The sequence below is a fragment of the Polyodon spathula genome, chromosome 8, assembly GCF_017654505.1.
Source record: "Polyodon spathula isolate WHYD16114869_AA chromosome 8, ASM1765450v1, whole genome shotgun sequence".
Lineage (NCBI taxonomy): Eukaryota > Metazoa > Chordata > Actinopteri > Acipenseriformes > Polyodontidae > Polyodon > Polyodon spathula.
Genome location: NC_054541.1, coordinates 6,408,434 through 6,424,874, shown reverse-complemented (window position 1 = coordinate 6,424,874; position 16,441 = coordinate 6,408,434). Strand labels below are relative to the sequence as shown.

Genomic DNA, 16,441 nt, shown 5'->3' with positions numbered 1-16,441 from the left:
GTTTTTGGATTCCAAACTTACTTGTAACAAGATAACCCCTGTGCTGACTCCACCAAAACATGTGCTGTCAGCTTCTTTTCACTCTGCAGACCCGCTATGCAGCCAACCCAAAGCTACAGTGTCAGAGGACAACGCAGCTCTGGGCAGCTTACAGGCAAACCCACAGGCGTCCGACCAGTCTACAGGGGTTACTGGTACACGGTGAGCCAAAGCCTTCCCCCCACGGGCGGTGCTTGGCCAATTGTGCACCGCCCCCTGGGAACTCCTGTCCACGGTCAGCAGTGGAATAGCAGTGGAGAGCCTTTACCGGCTGCACCACTCGGGAGCCCCCTTCCTGAGTTTTTTTAACAGAATGTTTTAATCAATGGGTCCCATACATTTTGAGGGGGTTACTGATCCCCCCCCCCCCCCCCCCCCCCCAAGGCATTTTTATTATGTACTGTATATTAATGTTTACGCCTATTTGCTGTCTTCTGCTACTGTAAGAAGAAAAGGGGGACAAAAGTGTGCTGTACGCAATGTGTAAAGGTTTGTGAGGTTGTAATAGAACATGTATCATATGCCACGTGTTACTTAGCTCTCTGTATTGTATGTATCTGTTATTTCTATATGGAAAAAATAAAAAACAGACAAGCCAATAATACTATCAGTATCAAGTCTTCTTTAACAAAACATTATGGACACTGATCTCTAGCTAATCGAGATTCATGTCAGCAACTCCAAAATAACAGAATTGGAGAAAAAGCACAGTATATTTGCTACTTATATGTACTGAAGTTCTAATGCTGTACTCTGGTCACATTTTCCACATTTTACTGTGTTACAACATGGAATCAAAATGGATTTAATTAGGAGTTTTTGCCACTGATCAACACAAAAAAAGTCCATAATGTCAAAGTGAAAAATAAAATCTACAAATTGTTCTAAATTAATTACAAATATAAAACAGAAAATAACTGATTGCATAAGTACTCACCCCCTTTGCTATGACACACCTAAACATTCTGGTTTAACCAATTGTCTTTAGAAGTCACATAGTTAGTTGAATGGAGTCCACTTCTGTGCAATTAAGGTGTTTCACATGATTTCAGGTTAAATACACCTGTCTCTGGGAGGTCCCACTGTTGGTTAGTACATTTCCTATTTGTCAAAGTGAAAAAAAATATCTACAAATTGTTCTAAATTAATTACAAATACAAAACAAAAAATAATTGATTGCGCAAGTTTTCACCCCCTTGAGTCAATATTTGGTAGAGGAACCTTTGGCAGCAATTACAGCCATGAGTCTATTTGGATAAGTCTCTACCAGCTTTGCACATCTGGACACTGCAACTTTTGCCCATTCTTCTTTGCAAAATTGCTCAAGTGCCATCAAGTTGGATGGGGACATTTGGTGAACAGCAATTTTCAACTCTTTCCACATATTCTCAATTGGATTGAGGTCTGGGCTTTGACTGGGCCACTCCAAGGCATTGACCTTTTGTTTTTAAGCCACTCCAGTGTGACTTTGGCTGTATGTTTGGGGTCATTGTCCTGCTAGAAGATGAATCTTCTCCCAAGTCCCAGGTCTCTTGCAGACTTCAGCTGGTTTTCCTCCAGGATTTCTCTGTACTTTGCTGCATCCATTTTGCCCTCTATCTTCACAAGCTTTCCAAGCTGTATTTTGTGTTATATGTTGTATGTTAATGTTGGTGTATAGTCATTGGTACACGGGATATAAACGGGTCTGTGTAACACGAGTGTTTAAAATATATATTTGTATTTAGGCACAAGGATGAAACAGCACTTCACATGCAAGTAAAATGTAATAATATGTGAGCACGGGGAATTGCACTTTATTAATTCACGTGCAGTTGTACCGCAACTCCAATTGAATGTTTGATTAGCAATTGAGTCTCGGTACAGCTGCATAAAAGCTGCATATTGTCACTCACTCTGGGTTGTGTGTTCGGTGAGTGGAGAACGGGATTGGAGACGGAGGTAATAATAATAAGAGTAATAATAATAGTAGTTAAAAATATCTGCTCACAGTGTTTTGTCTGTATAGTCCATTTTGTTTGTCTTTTTGTTTTGGCGAAAGTGCTGTGTCCTGCGTTTTTGTTTGTTTGTTACAACCTTTTTATTTATTGTTCTGTTCATTCATTAAATGCTGAGCACAAGCAAGTGCTCAGCTTCCCTAAAACTCCACCTCTCTGTTTATTTCCTGGTTCCTGTTTCTGGTCTGATGTCCCCCACTCTGGTCGTCTTTGTGACATGGTCTCATCAATCTTCTTCCACTTTGTCTCAGAGTCTCCCACATGCCTTCTGGCCAACTCTAGCTGAGATTTGATGCAAGTTTTTTTCAAAAATGGTTTTCTTTTTGCCACTCTCTCATAAAGGCCAGTTTTGTAAAGCACACGGGCTATTGTTGCCATATGCACAGTGTCTCCCAGCTCAGCCGTGGAAGACTAACTCCTTTAGAGTTTCCATAGGGCTCTTGGTGGCCTCCCTGACTAGTGCCCTCCTCGCCCGGATACTCAGTTTTTGAGGACGGCCTGTTCTAGACAGATTCACAGTTGTGCCATATTCTCTCCATTTCTTAATAGTGGACTTTACTGTGCTCCAGGGGATATTCAATGCCTTGGAAATGTTCTTATATCCTACCCCTGATTGGTGCTTTTGAAGAACCTTATTCCGGATTTGCTTTGAATGTTCCTTCGTCTTCATGATGTAGTTTTTGTTAGGAAATGTACTAACCAACTGTGGGACCTCCCAGAGACAGGTGTATTTAACCTGAAATCATGTGAAACACCTTCATTGCACACAGATGGACTCCATTCAACTAACTGTGACTTTTAAGGACAGTGTGTGTGGACAGTGTGTGTGTATATATAGATATATATATATATATATATATATATATATATATATATATATATATATATATATATATACACAAGTACTTTTTCTAATAGCCTTGGGTAAGGTGTATAGTGTCCGAAGTACTTTCTTCTGGATTCAATATTAAGAGATACACTTTAAAGACGAATTCCATTACAATTTTAGATGGCTGGAAATATAAATACCTGAAATTAACAGAGGATACATGGAGTAATATGAATATTAATTCAATCAAAGAGTCCTTGCCCCAGCATTGGGTAGCTGGACAAAGGCTAGATTACCTGCTTAGTCATGTTTACTTATTTGAATTGAGCTTGAAACGTGGCCCTGTGATTTCTAACACGTTACAAGTTACCAGGAGAATTCTTTATTTTTGTTTATGTGTTTATTTAGCTCAAGTGAGATATCCAAGCTAGTTGTCAGCTATGCCATCATGTATTAACAAGTACTGCACTTCTTGGCTCATTCACTTTGTTTAGTATGTCTGAGAATACATTATTACTGTAAAACCATAAACCTCGTGCAAGTTTACATTCCTCTATTAAAATATATTGCAACCTAACCAGAGCATTTTGTATTCATTTTGGAGCAAACTCTGTTCTTTATTGTTGTTTCGGCAGTGCTTATTTTCATAACAGTAGTCCTACAATTTGATTGACCCAGCAGCCATGTAAAAATCTCAGGAACTACACATTTCCGACATACAAAGCTTTATCGGTTATAGCTGCTGTTGGCTTGTTTTCACACAGACCATGTGAAAACATGTTAGAGGTTATAAGGACATGTAGCTTTTAAAAATGCCCACTGTCCTTAACACTATTCATGTAAAAAATAAGAAGCTAAAAGTCAAATGGATTAATACTTGCTCACTGTGATAATACCTAAAATATACCTTTTATTCTAATCTAGTCATTTTACATTTTCTTTTATTTTTGTGTAGCATATTTTCATTTTGTCCTTGACTACTATCCTGCTTCACTGCATAGCTGTAGGTTAAAATGTTACTAACTAGATTACTAAAATGTAAGCTCATTTTTCTACAAACACAAGATCCCTAAGTCATAATGTCATTAAAATGTGGTTTAGGTGTACTTTTACTACAGTAATGTTTAACAAATGAGACTTATTTATTAGATTATATATTGATGCTTTCTAACTTTTAACAGAAAATTAACAGAATTAGTTATTATGTTCATATGCCAGTTGTAGATAACAGACTAAAAAAAAAAGTTCCTCTTAAAATGAAGCGTGACCTTTTTGGTTTTTCGAAAAACAATGAATTTCCCTTGAGGATAAATACTGGGATATATTCAGCAACACTGAGCAATACACATTACACTTCTCAAATGCAATCTGTTGTATAGAAATATTCTTAATCAGGTGTATTAAATTCTACTGCAGAGTCCCACTGATGGCTAAAATAAGCAATCAAACTTATTTCAGATCCTTCATTAAACACGATACATCTATTGATTGTCGAATACTCAGGTCAGCATATTTGGACACCTCTGCTATAATCTCAGCGTCTCCCAAGGTTATACTTTCAGTATTTCAATATGAAATGTCTTATTTTTTCAGGGTCTGTGGTTAACACCAACTTGCTGCTTTAGAGAGAGTTGCGGCGCTTAGTGTCTGAATGACTGCTAACCACTATAGACAGGATATTCTTTCAATCAAGCCCACTATTCCAATAGAAAAGATTCATGTGATATCAATCAAAATACAATTCTATTTAAAAAAAAAAAACATGGAAGTCCTGCATTGGTTGACTAACTGTTGATAAAAGAAATTAAAACACAACAGCACAGATATGCATTCTGCATTTTTTTTTTGGCAACAGTTCTGAAAACACAGATACGCATTCAAACCTAGGGCAAGCTGTCCGTTCAGAATGCCGACTATACAAGCTGAACTGTGTACAGATCTCTCCCAGTACTGACAGGCTATCAATTATTTATCAGTTTACAAAGAATGTTACTTTTCACAGAAGGCAGAGGCAGACTGCGAAGGCTCTCATCCAACACCATGCAGCTGCCGCGGTGCGCATTGTGTAATCAAATGCCCAAGTCGCACGAGAACAGAAGCAGGTCTGCACTCAACAGAAGCAGTTCACAGCCTCAGGAGACTTCCTACTCTAGAACTCTCGATAACTCTAGAACTCACGATAACTCCAATACCAGCGGGTTTCCAGCAAGGCACAGGAATATTTGAATTGCAGTGGTGTGGCTGGTGGTGGTTTTGACTTGTTTTTGTTACAGCTACTTCACTTAAAAATGTGAATACTCATAGAAATGTACTGCTCAAGGGCAACAGCCCAAGGGTAAAATGGTAGGTAGTGATAAAATGGTTTTACTGTGGCTGGACTATATATGTAGCACATGCTTTTGTGTAAATGGGTTGCCCCTCATTTTAATTCCAGGCTATAAGGCAACAAAAGGTGAAAATTTTGAAAGGGGGTGTAGACTTTCTATAGGCACTGTAAGTACCGGTACTGCTGGGTAGTTTTGCGTATTGGACCGATATACCCAACAAAGCAGGGCTGATAAAATGTGAATAAAAACTGGTGTGGTACATATGATTTCTTATACGCCAGTGAGACAGAATAATTAATTGGATTATAGTTATCTACATATTAATCTCTTAAACTTCTAAAAATTGTTATGGTTGTAGTGAGCAACAAAACCAATTGGATTACAGATTAATTTAATGCATTCTTCGATGTAAATCTAATTATGTAATCAATGTTAGCTTTACATGGGTTTATGAGACACTGCAATAAATTTACAAAATGCAAGCAAAACGTTTTTAGAAATGCTATAATGTGTTATTTATTTTTTGCTAGCTTTCTGAAACCAATAACAATACCGGTCCTCTGAGGAATACTCAGATTCTTTGATGTGGAAAAAGTCTAAGGAGACAGCGGCTTACTGTGCGAGTACGAACCACATTCAGATGCATTTTGTTGCTCTTAATTGCATCCCTCTCCACTTCTTTATATAACCCCTCATACACAATTGGTTTTAGGACAGTAGGCACTGTGAGCCCTATTCACTGTTTTTGGAATGTTTTGTTCAGGGCTGCATTTTGGTGAATTTGATTAAGTTTGCCGTTCACAAAACCTAATTGATTTCATTATTTCAAACTAGAATGGTTTCAATGCTAAGCAGGGGTGAGCAAACATTTTACATTTTTGATACATTTTATGTCTTGAATAGCAAAACCAGGTACCAAGAAAATTATGGTCCTGTCAAAGAATCAAAGGGTTTACAAAAAGGTCTTTGTTGTTTTTTTTATAAATCATAGTCCTATTCACAAATAGCTATGCTTCAATGTGCACTAGCTCAGAATGAGCAAGCACAGCATTACTAGAGGCTATTGTTGTTTCAAGTATAAGTGTGATTAAAAAAAAATCAGGACCACATGATTACACAGTCATTTGATGCACACACTTTGATATTAATATTAATGTTTCGCCAAAGGGAGAGCAGTTGTTTCTGAATCCAAAGCCTCCTTTCTCTATTACTTCCGCATTTAAAAGATGGTGCGTTCATGTTTGTGTGCACCAAAGAACTGAGAAAATGTACAAGCTGCACAAGCACATCGGCATGATGTTACCCTTGTTTGGAGCAGAACATCAAGACCCTAAAGCTATGGCACTCGCCTGTGTATCTTTCAGTTCAGGACCTTGTCTTTAATTACTACGTAATGGTGCGTCAGAGTGCTGTCCTATCCAGCTTTTATATTATTTATTAAAACTATGATGTTTGCTTAATTAAAAAGACATTAATATATTGCAAATACAGAAATAAAACAGGGGCATTTACACTATTGGTAAAAATGACGCCTAAGATCCAATTTCAATTTCAAGATTCAACATGTTTTATGTTCCTTGTTCTGTTTTGTAAAAGTTTATCAGCACTGTGACTCAACCATAATTACTGACTTCTGATTTGTGTTCAGTCCGAGAAACAAAGGCACAAGGAGCTTGATTTACTTTCAAAACAAACTGATAGCAATGAAACTGCACAGGAGAGAGGAATCAATTTTATAGTTATTTCTTCTATATTGTAGGAGACAAGCCCAGAATGGGATCAAACAGAATGTTAATAGACCTACAGCAGCGGAGCGGACACTGCGCGCTCAAAATGAAAATCACAACAAGCTTGCTCTCTTTAATGGTATAAGATCAATGCAAAACAATCAGACAGAGGGAACAGTGTGAAGGCACAGCCTTTGCTAGGTCAAGTAACATTTATTAAGCATTTCAATGCTGCACATATTCACATAACATGTATAGCATCTTAAAAGAAAGCATACTCCAGAATATGAATTACAAATGTACAGAATTCTGGAGGAAAAAAAAAACAAAACTGTATTAAAACGTCTTAAATCAGTGTCAGATTGTAGAAGAGGCTTATGCTAAACCTGTATATTGAGATACAAGTGTCTTCAGACCACCATTTGTATGTTGGAGAACCTTATCCAATCAAAAAGCCCAAGGCAGCACTAAAAGTTATTGTAATAAAATGATACACCCAGCTTTTAACCAAATTAGTGTTCTAAAGAAACACACAGACGGGCTGGATGGAGTATTGTCCCTCTTCCTTCCAACACAAGCAGTAACAGGAGAATGGTGCTCTATGCAATTTAGTCAACTATTAAAACGGTTTTGTCCTGATGTTTTCTTCAGGACTATAATACTGTAGTACATGTAACAACTACTGTATTGGTGTCCTGTGATGCTTTTATTATACAAGTGCTCCTTTAATAACTTTACTCTTCTTCTGTCGATAGTACTGATCAAGGGGAGTGCTTGATCAAGACGAGTAACAAGTTGAATAAACCTCATCCTCAACAATGCTCTTGCTTTCAAACTACATAAACCATTACAAAAATACTTTTTAAGTTGGTGTCATATGGCTCTGGTACCAGATGGGACAGTTGCCTGACAGGCTGGTCTGAAACACAGAGCGAGCAGGCAGGGTGACTAGTCCATTGACTGGATAAGCGAGCCACAAAGTGAGGAACTGGGCAGTTGGATCTATGCTCTTCTAGAATTGTCCAGCCTGGCAGCAACACTGCACTGCAGTTATGAAAAACTAATAAGCTGAAAGAAACTTCAATTCCATTTGAGTTTCAACATGTTTTCATGTTTATTAATATCATAAATATACCTGTACAGATTTCAAAAGACCACTTTCTCTAGATTGTATGACAATTTTTTTTTTTTTTTTTTTTTTTTTTTTTTTTAAAAAGAAGAAAAAAAAAGTTTCTGGATAAATATTGGCAGTGCTTGTTAGTTGTGGATAACATAATTATCCAAATTCAGTCCTCAGATACATTTTCAATTGCTAATTAAAATGCTTTCTGGTAGCACCACTTTTTCCAGCCTAGATGTGTACATGCTCTTATGAGTAACGCTCAAGGAGTGTGGGATTCCAGAAATTGCAACAGTAAAACAACCAATTGTTCCAATATTTATACGTGCTGTACAATTAGTGGCAGACAGATTTCCAAAGATAACCAAAAACAAATGTGGAAACAGAAGGGGAAAAGTATTGTCTGCCAATGTTCTGACATTAAAAAATAAAACAAAAAAATACATCAGTCAAAATGTGGTCATCTTCTTGTGTGTGTTTACTTTCCGCTGTTCATTCTGAATACTGACCTCCTGAGCTTTGAACTGTTCCAGCTGCTTCCTGGCACTACACAACTTCTCTTCCAAGCGAGTGGTCACTGCCTTATCCCTAAAACACAAGAATTACCTTAGATAAATGTGCAAACACTTAAATTCAGTGACATACATCCCCAGTCAAACTGGAGCTATCAGGAACTGTAAAAAACGAAATCAGCTTAACCTACAGTCCACTGTATAAGAGTAACTCTGACATGCTGCCAAGCAGGCAGGTGCCTCCGTATACCCCCAGCATGTGAGATAATATTTTGCTCTAAAGAATGTCTTTAGCAAGTTTCAGAAAAACTGGAAAAGCAAACCGACATTTAATGAATACAATAATAACAGTGTGAAGCTGAGAAAACACTCTAGCACCACTATGTGGATAAGCAGAGAATGACATATTCCATAGAAAACTTAGAAAAGCTAATCCAACAACATGCAATCTGAACTTACATGCACAGAGATGGAAATAAGACTTCCCGTGCATAACAGTTTCAGCAAGTCCAGACTGTAACCACAGAAAAGGCTGAAATGAACCAACTGCTATTCAAGGTGAGTCTTCTTTCTATCCCTGGACAAAGCGCTCAACCTTCCGTACCTTCCAACATTCCGGGTAAGAGATTCCATTATGCATTTTATTTCCTTTTGTATCTGCTCAACTCTCTCCGTAGTTTGAAAAAGTCTGACATTGAGAGTCCTGTTTGCGCTCTTCCCCCCCTGATAGCTCTCTTTACTGCTCTTCACAGCTGAAGGGGGCTCTGCCTGAGATCCACCGCGATGTCCTCCAGCACCAAGCTTGTCATTTAAAAAGTCAAACACATTCTGTTTAGGTTTCCGCTCTGTGGAAGTGCCAGGCCCATTTCTGCCTTTCCTCCTGCGTTTTTTTGGTTTTCCCTCCTTTTTCTTCTGTAAGAGTTCAGCACACTGGTCCAGGGATTTTCCTTTAGGTAGGCGCACCACCTGGACTGGCTCCACTCTCCCCTCAGCATTTCTCCCTAAACCTGAAAAAGGTAAAATCCTGTTCAGTTACACATCTTGAGAGGACCTGCTCCTGCCTTATTAGAGTGTACGACTGGAGCAAGAAGAGAAGAAAATTTTGACAATTCTCACAATAGTCAGTGAAACAAACCCAGTAAGGGGCACTGTAGCACCATGAGGTGACTGAATCCCTTTTCAACTTACCAATGTAACGCTCCCTGTGGAATCCTTCATGAGTATCAGCAACGTCACACAACCAGGACGCAAACCTGGGCCCTCCTGACTGAATGTCTCACCCTGAACACCTTGCAGCCTTGCCTTTACAGGGTCGGGGACCCCCTGTCTGTCTTTTGCACTTACCTTTCCCAAATTCATAGCCCATCTTCGCCATCAGTTTGGATCCAAAGCCTCTAGTGTGAGCCTCCCAGCCTGCAAATCCTGAGCTACAGGAAGAGGTCAACCCCTCTGTCTCTGTGGATAGAGAATCTACAACTGGCAACAAAACAGAAGGAAAAAACACAATATTTAGGTGTTACACACAATTTCAAACAGCAGCTTTTTATTTATTTGTGTATTTATTTTTTAACACAGGCATGGGAATAAAGCCCCCACTGGACAGCAATTCATTCCAGGCTTTACTAGGAGCTTAATCAGTTCCATCTGAGTTCATAAACTGCTGCTCTTTGTCTTGGTTAACTAAGGCTACGTACACACACAGGCTAAATGTGGTTGTGAGTTCACCTTTTGCTCTTAATATGGTTTGTATACACACACAATTTGGTTACAAAAGGCAGCAACAACCGCACTAGTTAATCCCGTTTGGAACAAGTATCGAGTGTGGTTATTAATTCAGTTTGGTTAGTTAATACGCACTAACTGTGTGTGTGTGTGTATTACAACCACACTAACACAGTAGGTGCTCTGTGGATTTCTGCGCAACTAATGCAGTCATTGTTTATTAGACATCTCTGTGTGATAAACATGGCTAATTTTCCACCAATATCGAACAACTCATCTGTGTGTTTTGGCTCTCCAGGAAATGTCTCAGTAAATGACAAAGACGCACATACTACTCTTTACACATGCGTACATTTTTAATCCAGTCATTTGGAAACCACTCAAGTCGTTCCCACCAGCCTAAAATGCATTTTATTGTATTACAACATGGAATCAAAATGGATTTAAGCAATTTTCAACTCTTTCCACATATTCTCAATTGGATTGAGGTCCGGGCTCTGACTGGGCCACTCCAAGACATTGACCTTTTTGTTTTTAAGCCACTCCAGTGTGGCTTTGGCTGTATCTTTGGGGTCATTGACCTGCTGGAAGATGAATCTTCTCCCAAGTCCCAGGTCTCTCGCAGACTTCAGCAGGTTTTCCTCCAGGATTTCTCTGTACTTTGCTGCATCCATTTTGTCCTCTATCTTCATGAGTTTCCAGGCCCTGACGCATGATGCTGCCACCACCATGCTTCACGGTAGGGATGGTGTTCTCAGGATGATGTGCGGCGTTAGGCTTGCGCCAAACATAGCGCTTAGAGTTGAGGCCAAAATGCTCGATTTTGGTCTCATCAGACCATAGAACCTTCTTCCACTTGGTCTCAGAGTCTCCCACATGCCTTCTGGCAAACTCTAGCTGAGATTTGATGCACATTTTTTTTTATCAATGGCTTTATTTTTGCCACTCTCCCATAAAGGCCAGTTTTGTGAAGCACACAGGCTATTGTTGCCATAAGCACAACGTCTCCCAGCTCAGCCTTGGAAGACTGTAACTCCTTTAGAGTTGCAATAGGCCTCTTGGTGGCCTCCCTGACTAGTGCCCTTCTCGCCCGGATACTCAGTTTTTGAGGACGGCCGGTTCTAGACAGATTCACAGTTCTGCCACATTCTCTCCATTTCTTAATAATGGACTTTACTGTGCTCCGGGGGACATTCAATGCCTTGGAAATGTTCTTATATCCGACCCCTGATTGGTGCTTTTGAAGAACCTTATTCCGGATTTGCTTTGAATGTTCCTTCGTCTTCATGATGTAGTTTTTGTTAGGAAATGTACTAACCAACTGTGGGACCTCCCAGAGACAGGTGTATTTAACCTGAAATCATGTGAAACACCTTAATTGCACACAGGTGGACTGCATTCAACTAATTATGTGACTTCTAAAGACAATTGGTTGCACCAGAGCTTATTTAGGTGTGTCATAGCAAAGGGGATGAGTACTTATGCAATCAGTTATTTTCTGTTTTATATTTGTAATTAATTTAGAACAATTTGTCGATTTTTATTTTTCAAATTACACTACGTAACACAATTTTTGTTCCTGGGTAGTAAGTGTTATTTCCTAATTGCTTATGCCTCAAAAGTATAGAAAATGGCTATTATTCCCCACAAACTTTACTTTTGTGACCAGGACAGTGATATTTTGAAATTTACCTATTTCCAATGGGAAATCACATAAAGTCAGAAAAAAACAACATATGAATCCAAATTAACATATATTTATACTAAAGTAATACAAAAATGACTACAAAAGATTTAGGAGTGAGTAGTTTTTCGAGATTTACGATTATACTGTAAATCACTTTCACGAATCAGCCCCCAAATGTAGTCTCCCATCATGTTCTCGTTATACTGTCCTTAGTAGGGGCGTTCAAAGTCCAGTATATCCTGGTGGAAGCGCTCGCCTTGCTCCTCCGAGTACGCTCCCATGTTCTCCTTGAATTTATCAAGATGAGCATCAAGGATATGGACTTTGAGGGACATCCTACAGCCCATTGTGCCGTAGTTCTTCACCAGAGTCTCAACCAGCTCCACATAGTTTTCGGCCTTGTGATTGCCCAGGAAGCCCCGAACCACTGTGACAAAGCTGTTCCAAGCCGCTTTCTCCTTACTAGTGAGCTTCTTGGGGAATTCATTGCACTCCAGGATCTTCTTTATCTGTGGTCCGACGAAGACACCGGTTTTGACCTTTGCCTCAGACAGCTTAGGGAAGAAGTCTTGAAGGTACTTGAAGGCTGCCGACTCCTTATCTAGAACTCTGACAAATTGTTTCATAAGGCCCAATTTGATGTGCAGTGGTGGCATCAGCACCTTCCGGGGGTCCACCAGTGGCTCCCACTTGACATTGTTCCTCCCCACAGAGAACTCGGTCCGCTGTGGCCAGTCCCACCTGTGGTAGTGCGCCTTGGTGTCCCTGCTGTCCCAAAGGCAAAGATAGCAGGGAAACTTGGTAAAACCGCCTTGTAGACCCATCAGGAATGCCACCATTGCAGCCTCTTGATGCCATCTCAGAAAAATGCAGATATGTATCCACTTAGGCAGCTGGAACTAAACTGAACTGGTGGGCTTAAGGCCCCTGTATTTATACTACTATTTATATTACTGGAAAGTTCTAGAAGTTACTCCAAGTTTACTCAGCACTGATTCTATCTGGAATGTTATGGAAAATAGGTCAATTTCAAAATATCACCGTCCTGCTCACAAAAGTAAAGTTTGTGGGGAATAATAGCCATTTTCTATACTTTTGAGGCATAAGCAGTTAGGAAATAACACTACCCAGGAACCAAAAAAAAAAAAAAAAAAATTGTTACATGGTGTTATGGACTTTTTTTGTATTGATCAGTGGCAAAAACTGTTAAATCTGTTAAAAAACTGTTAAAAAAAAAATTAAATCCATTCTGATTCCATGTTGCAACACAATAAAATGTGGAAAAGTCCAAGGGGGGGCAAATACTTTTGAGAGCCACTGCACATACAGTACTTTCTTCCAGAAGCATAAACAAAAACACAGCCTCAGTGTTGTCACAAGCCTCACGATCGGCATGTAGTGATGGCCCGAGTTCACTGGTTTGTTTAAACAAGGAGTGTGCTCAATTCAGTAATGAAAGGTTGTGTGTACAACAAACAACCACAGCGGGTGCAGTTTGTAAATACGGTTGTCAAGACAATTGCAATGTATGTGTACGTAGCCTAAGAAGTACTCAGAGTAAAACCAAGCAGCAAAGCAATAGGTTGGCTATTATCACCAAATGTACAACTTTTAGACTACAAAAGTCCTTCATTATGTGAAAATGTACTTTTTGACCAACATCTAACAATAAAGGAAGTCAAAACGTTAAAACATATCAGTTACAGTTATGGAAAGTATAAAGATCTATGTTAATACATGACCACAGTGGATCAGTGGCAGTGGTGAGGATGTTACTTAGGTATTCCAGTATTGCAGAATGTAGAAGTCATGTGGCTGTTTGTTACCTTTAGCGTAGGCTGAATCCTCGCCCAGCTCCTCATCGTCTGAGTCTGATGAAGATTCCTCCTCTCTTCTCATTGGTGGGATTATACCATCCCCCTCCACTACCGCCTCCTTCAGCAGAAGTGAATTAAATTTGACAGTGTAGTAACCGCTGTCAATGTCTGCAGGACAAAGAAGAGTGAGTCATTTGTCTTTTCTTCATTTTTATTTCTAAGCAATGACTACATGAACCATTCATAAACATTTGGGATGCTCTGAAATTGCATAAACAAGTACAAAAAAAACTTTATTAATGTATTTAAAATACTTTCCTGAAGAGTGTTTTTTTTTCAGAATTAATAGATAAGAATTGATTTAAACATATAAACACAGGATTCAGTGACTTAGTGGTAAGTATTGTATTCCCAAAGGTTTAGACTACTCAGTTCTACTGTACTATTTGAACAAATTACCTGTAATTGTGGCTGGGTACCAGATCCTATCCTCATGTCTGGCTAAACAGGATGATCCCACTTCCAGAGAACTGAGGTCCAATTCCTGAAATTGACGAAGCTCAGACAACAATACCATCTCTCCATGGGAGAATCTGCATGAACATAAGCAAGAGCACACTTAAACACAACACAGGAGAGCCTTTGAGTCTCAATAACAACACAACTTTACCAGTTAATAAGTACCTGCAGTTCTCCATAAACCGACACTTATCTTCCAAGAAGAAAGGACAAGGTTTCATAGATTTATGTGTTGGGTAGATGTACAAAACGCAGACCTGTGGATCAGCACCGTCAGAGTTTTTGACACCCACAACCATGGCATTGTGATATTCTAATGTTCCCCAGGAGGTGCGGTAGGGGGCGTGGACTTTGGTCCCACTCATCACATCTTCTTCATCGTCATCATCATCCTCTTCCTCCACATTCTGAAGATGACCTGGATTAGGCACCTGACTGGATTCAGTTATGTTTTCACTATTGGAATTAGCAGATGAAGGTTCAGCAAAAGCAGCATACTCCACGTTGGTGTCACCAGTCTCTGGTTCCTCTGCTTTGGGTTCCAGCTGTGAGGCCAACCCCCCTTCCAAAGTAGCTAGCAGCTTGCTCTTCTTCACCGATACGAGGCTCGACTCTGTGAGCTCTATCAGCTGCTGCAAATCGTCTCTCAGTTTTAAGAGGTCCAACTGTTGGGAGGGGTCCAGCCCTGCCCCCAATGCAGTTTCCACCTGCTGTAGTTGGGCATTGTAAGTCTCAATGGCAGTCTCCAGGCTTCCTTCTTCCATTATGAAGGAAATGTTTGAGCAGCTCGCCTCTAGACCTGTCAAAGAAGGAAAAGAGAAATTGCTGAATACTTCAGTCCTGATTTCAAAGATATCACAGATTTGGTGGAAAATAAACAGCCTACTTAGAATGGGATGCTGCTGAAGTCCTGACTATAGATTGCATGGCTCTTGTTCTGAAAAGACCAGAGGCATTAACCCTGGTGTCCTGGATAAACCTCAATAAAAAACAAACTCAGCATTGGCTAAATGGTCCCTGCTTGTTTGTGCTGCGTTGTTGAAATAGCAAAACCTGTTGAAAATCTGGTAAACAGGCCATCTCAATTAAACACACCAGTACAAGTTGGCTGTGTTTCCAAATCATATGAACAGACCTATCTTGAGCGAGAATCTGTCCTACCTGGTTGAGTAAAGGATTAATTATTATTGATCACTAACCAGGTAAGTTACCTAATTCCTAAAACCACCTGCATGGATCAAGATGTGTATTGCTCTTAAATCATTATAGCAAACCAGCAGTAAGTATGAACAACCACTGGGCACATGCTCTCACCCAATATGAAATAGATAACTACTGTGAATTTCATACTGGCCAGTAATAGCGTCACACCACCTGATATAAGGTAAACATGTAGTGTTATTTTGGGATATGAGTTTTTCACTTAACCCGGATTCAAATTTATAAATTAGATACGAATATGATTGCTTGAAGTGGAAGGATACCATTACTGTATTAAATAATCTCTCATGTTTGATACAAAACAGACTTCAGTACTGATTAAGAGTGTGTTTGAATATTGCAATACCCCGTCTGTCACAGCCGAGAAGGGTTAATTGTGAGTGTTATTCTGTGGCATTGTAAAAGGATGTCTTTACACTGCTGAGAACAAAAATGCTTCGTGCAAGAAATGCCGTTCACTATCACACTTTAATGAAAATAGGACATTAAACATTTTAAAATGTTGTTAATCACGGTGTACAACTGTCTTGATTTTCTTCGACATACAAATCAGCTTTTTAAACGCTCTTCTACATCGACACTAGGCGCCGACTACACGGAGCCAAAAGGTTCGATTTAGCAGGGATTATTGTATTTATTTATTTATTTTCGAACATTCACATATTCAGTAAATTGTACTGTAGCAAAATAAACACTAGCTTACATTAACCGGCTACCCAGCTTCTGTCGGCCTTCAGTGAATAATCAGCGTCGGCTGCCTTGATCTTTCACTTATACGACACGTCACTCTGGGAGTCGCATTGAATGCTGGTTAATGGTCTTCACTACAGTTTTAAGCTGACACCATTCACTAATTCCCAGTGTGCATTGCACGCTACTTGTTTGCGCAAAGCCTTCTGGAAGTTGTAGTCTGTTCTTCTTGAC

At 39.5% G+C, this 16,441-nt stretch overlaps 1 protein-coding gene across 1 annotated transcript; it reads right to left on the bottom strand.

Annotated features, from left to right (window-relative positions):
• Positions 1-6,922: 6,922 nt before the first annotated feature.
• Positions 6,923-16,336, bottom strand: LOC121319253 (zinc finger CCCH-type with G patch domain-containing protein-like). Its single transcript, XM_041256476.1, has 7 exons — positions 16,221-16,336; positions 14,462-15,095; positions 14,237-14,370; positions 13,787-13,945; positions 9,896-10,027; positions 9,156-9,558; positions 6,923-8,627 (listed from the first exon to the last, which is right to left on the bottom strand). Exons 2-7 carry the CDS (start codon positions 15,058-15,060, stop codon positions 8,489-8,491), a joined length of 1,566 nt encoding a protein of 521 aa, XP_041112410.1. The 5' UTR covers positions 15,061-15,095; positions 16,221-16,336; the 3' UTR covers positions 6,923-8,488.
• Between the last annotated feature and the right edge of the window lie 105 nt (positions 16,337-16,441).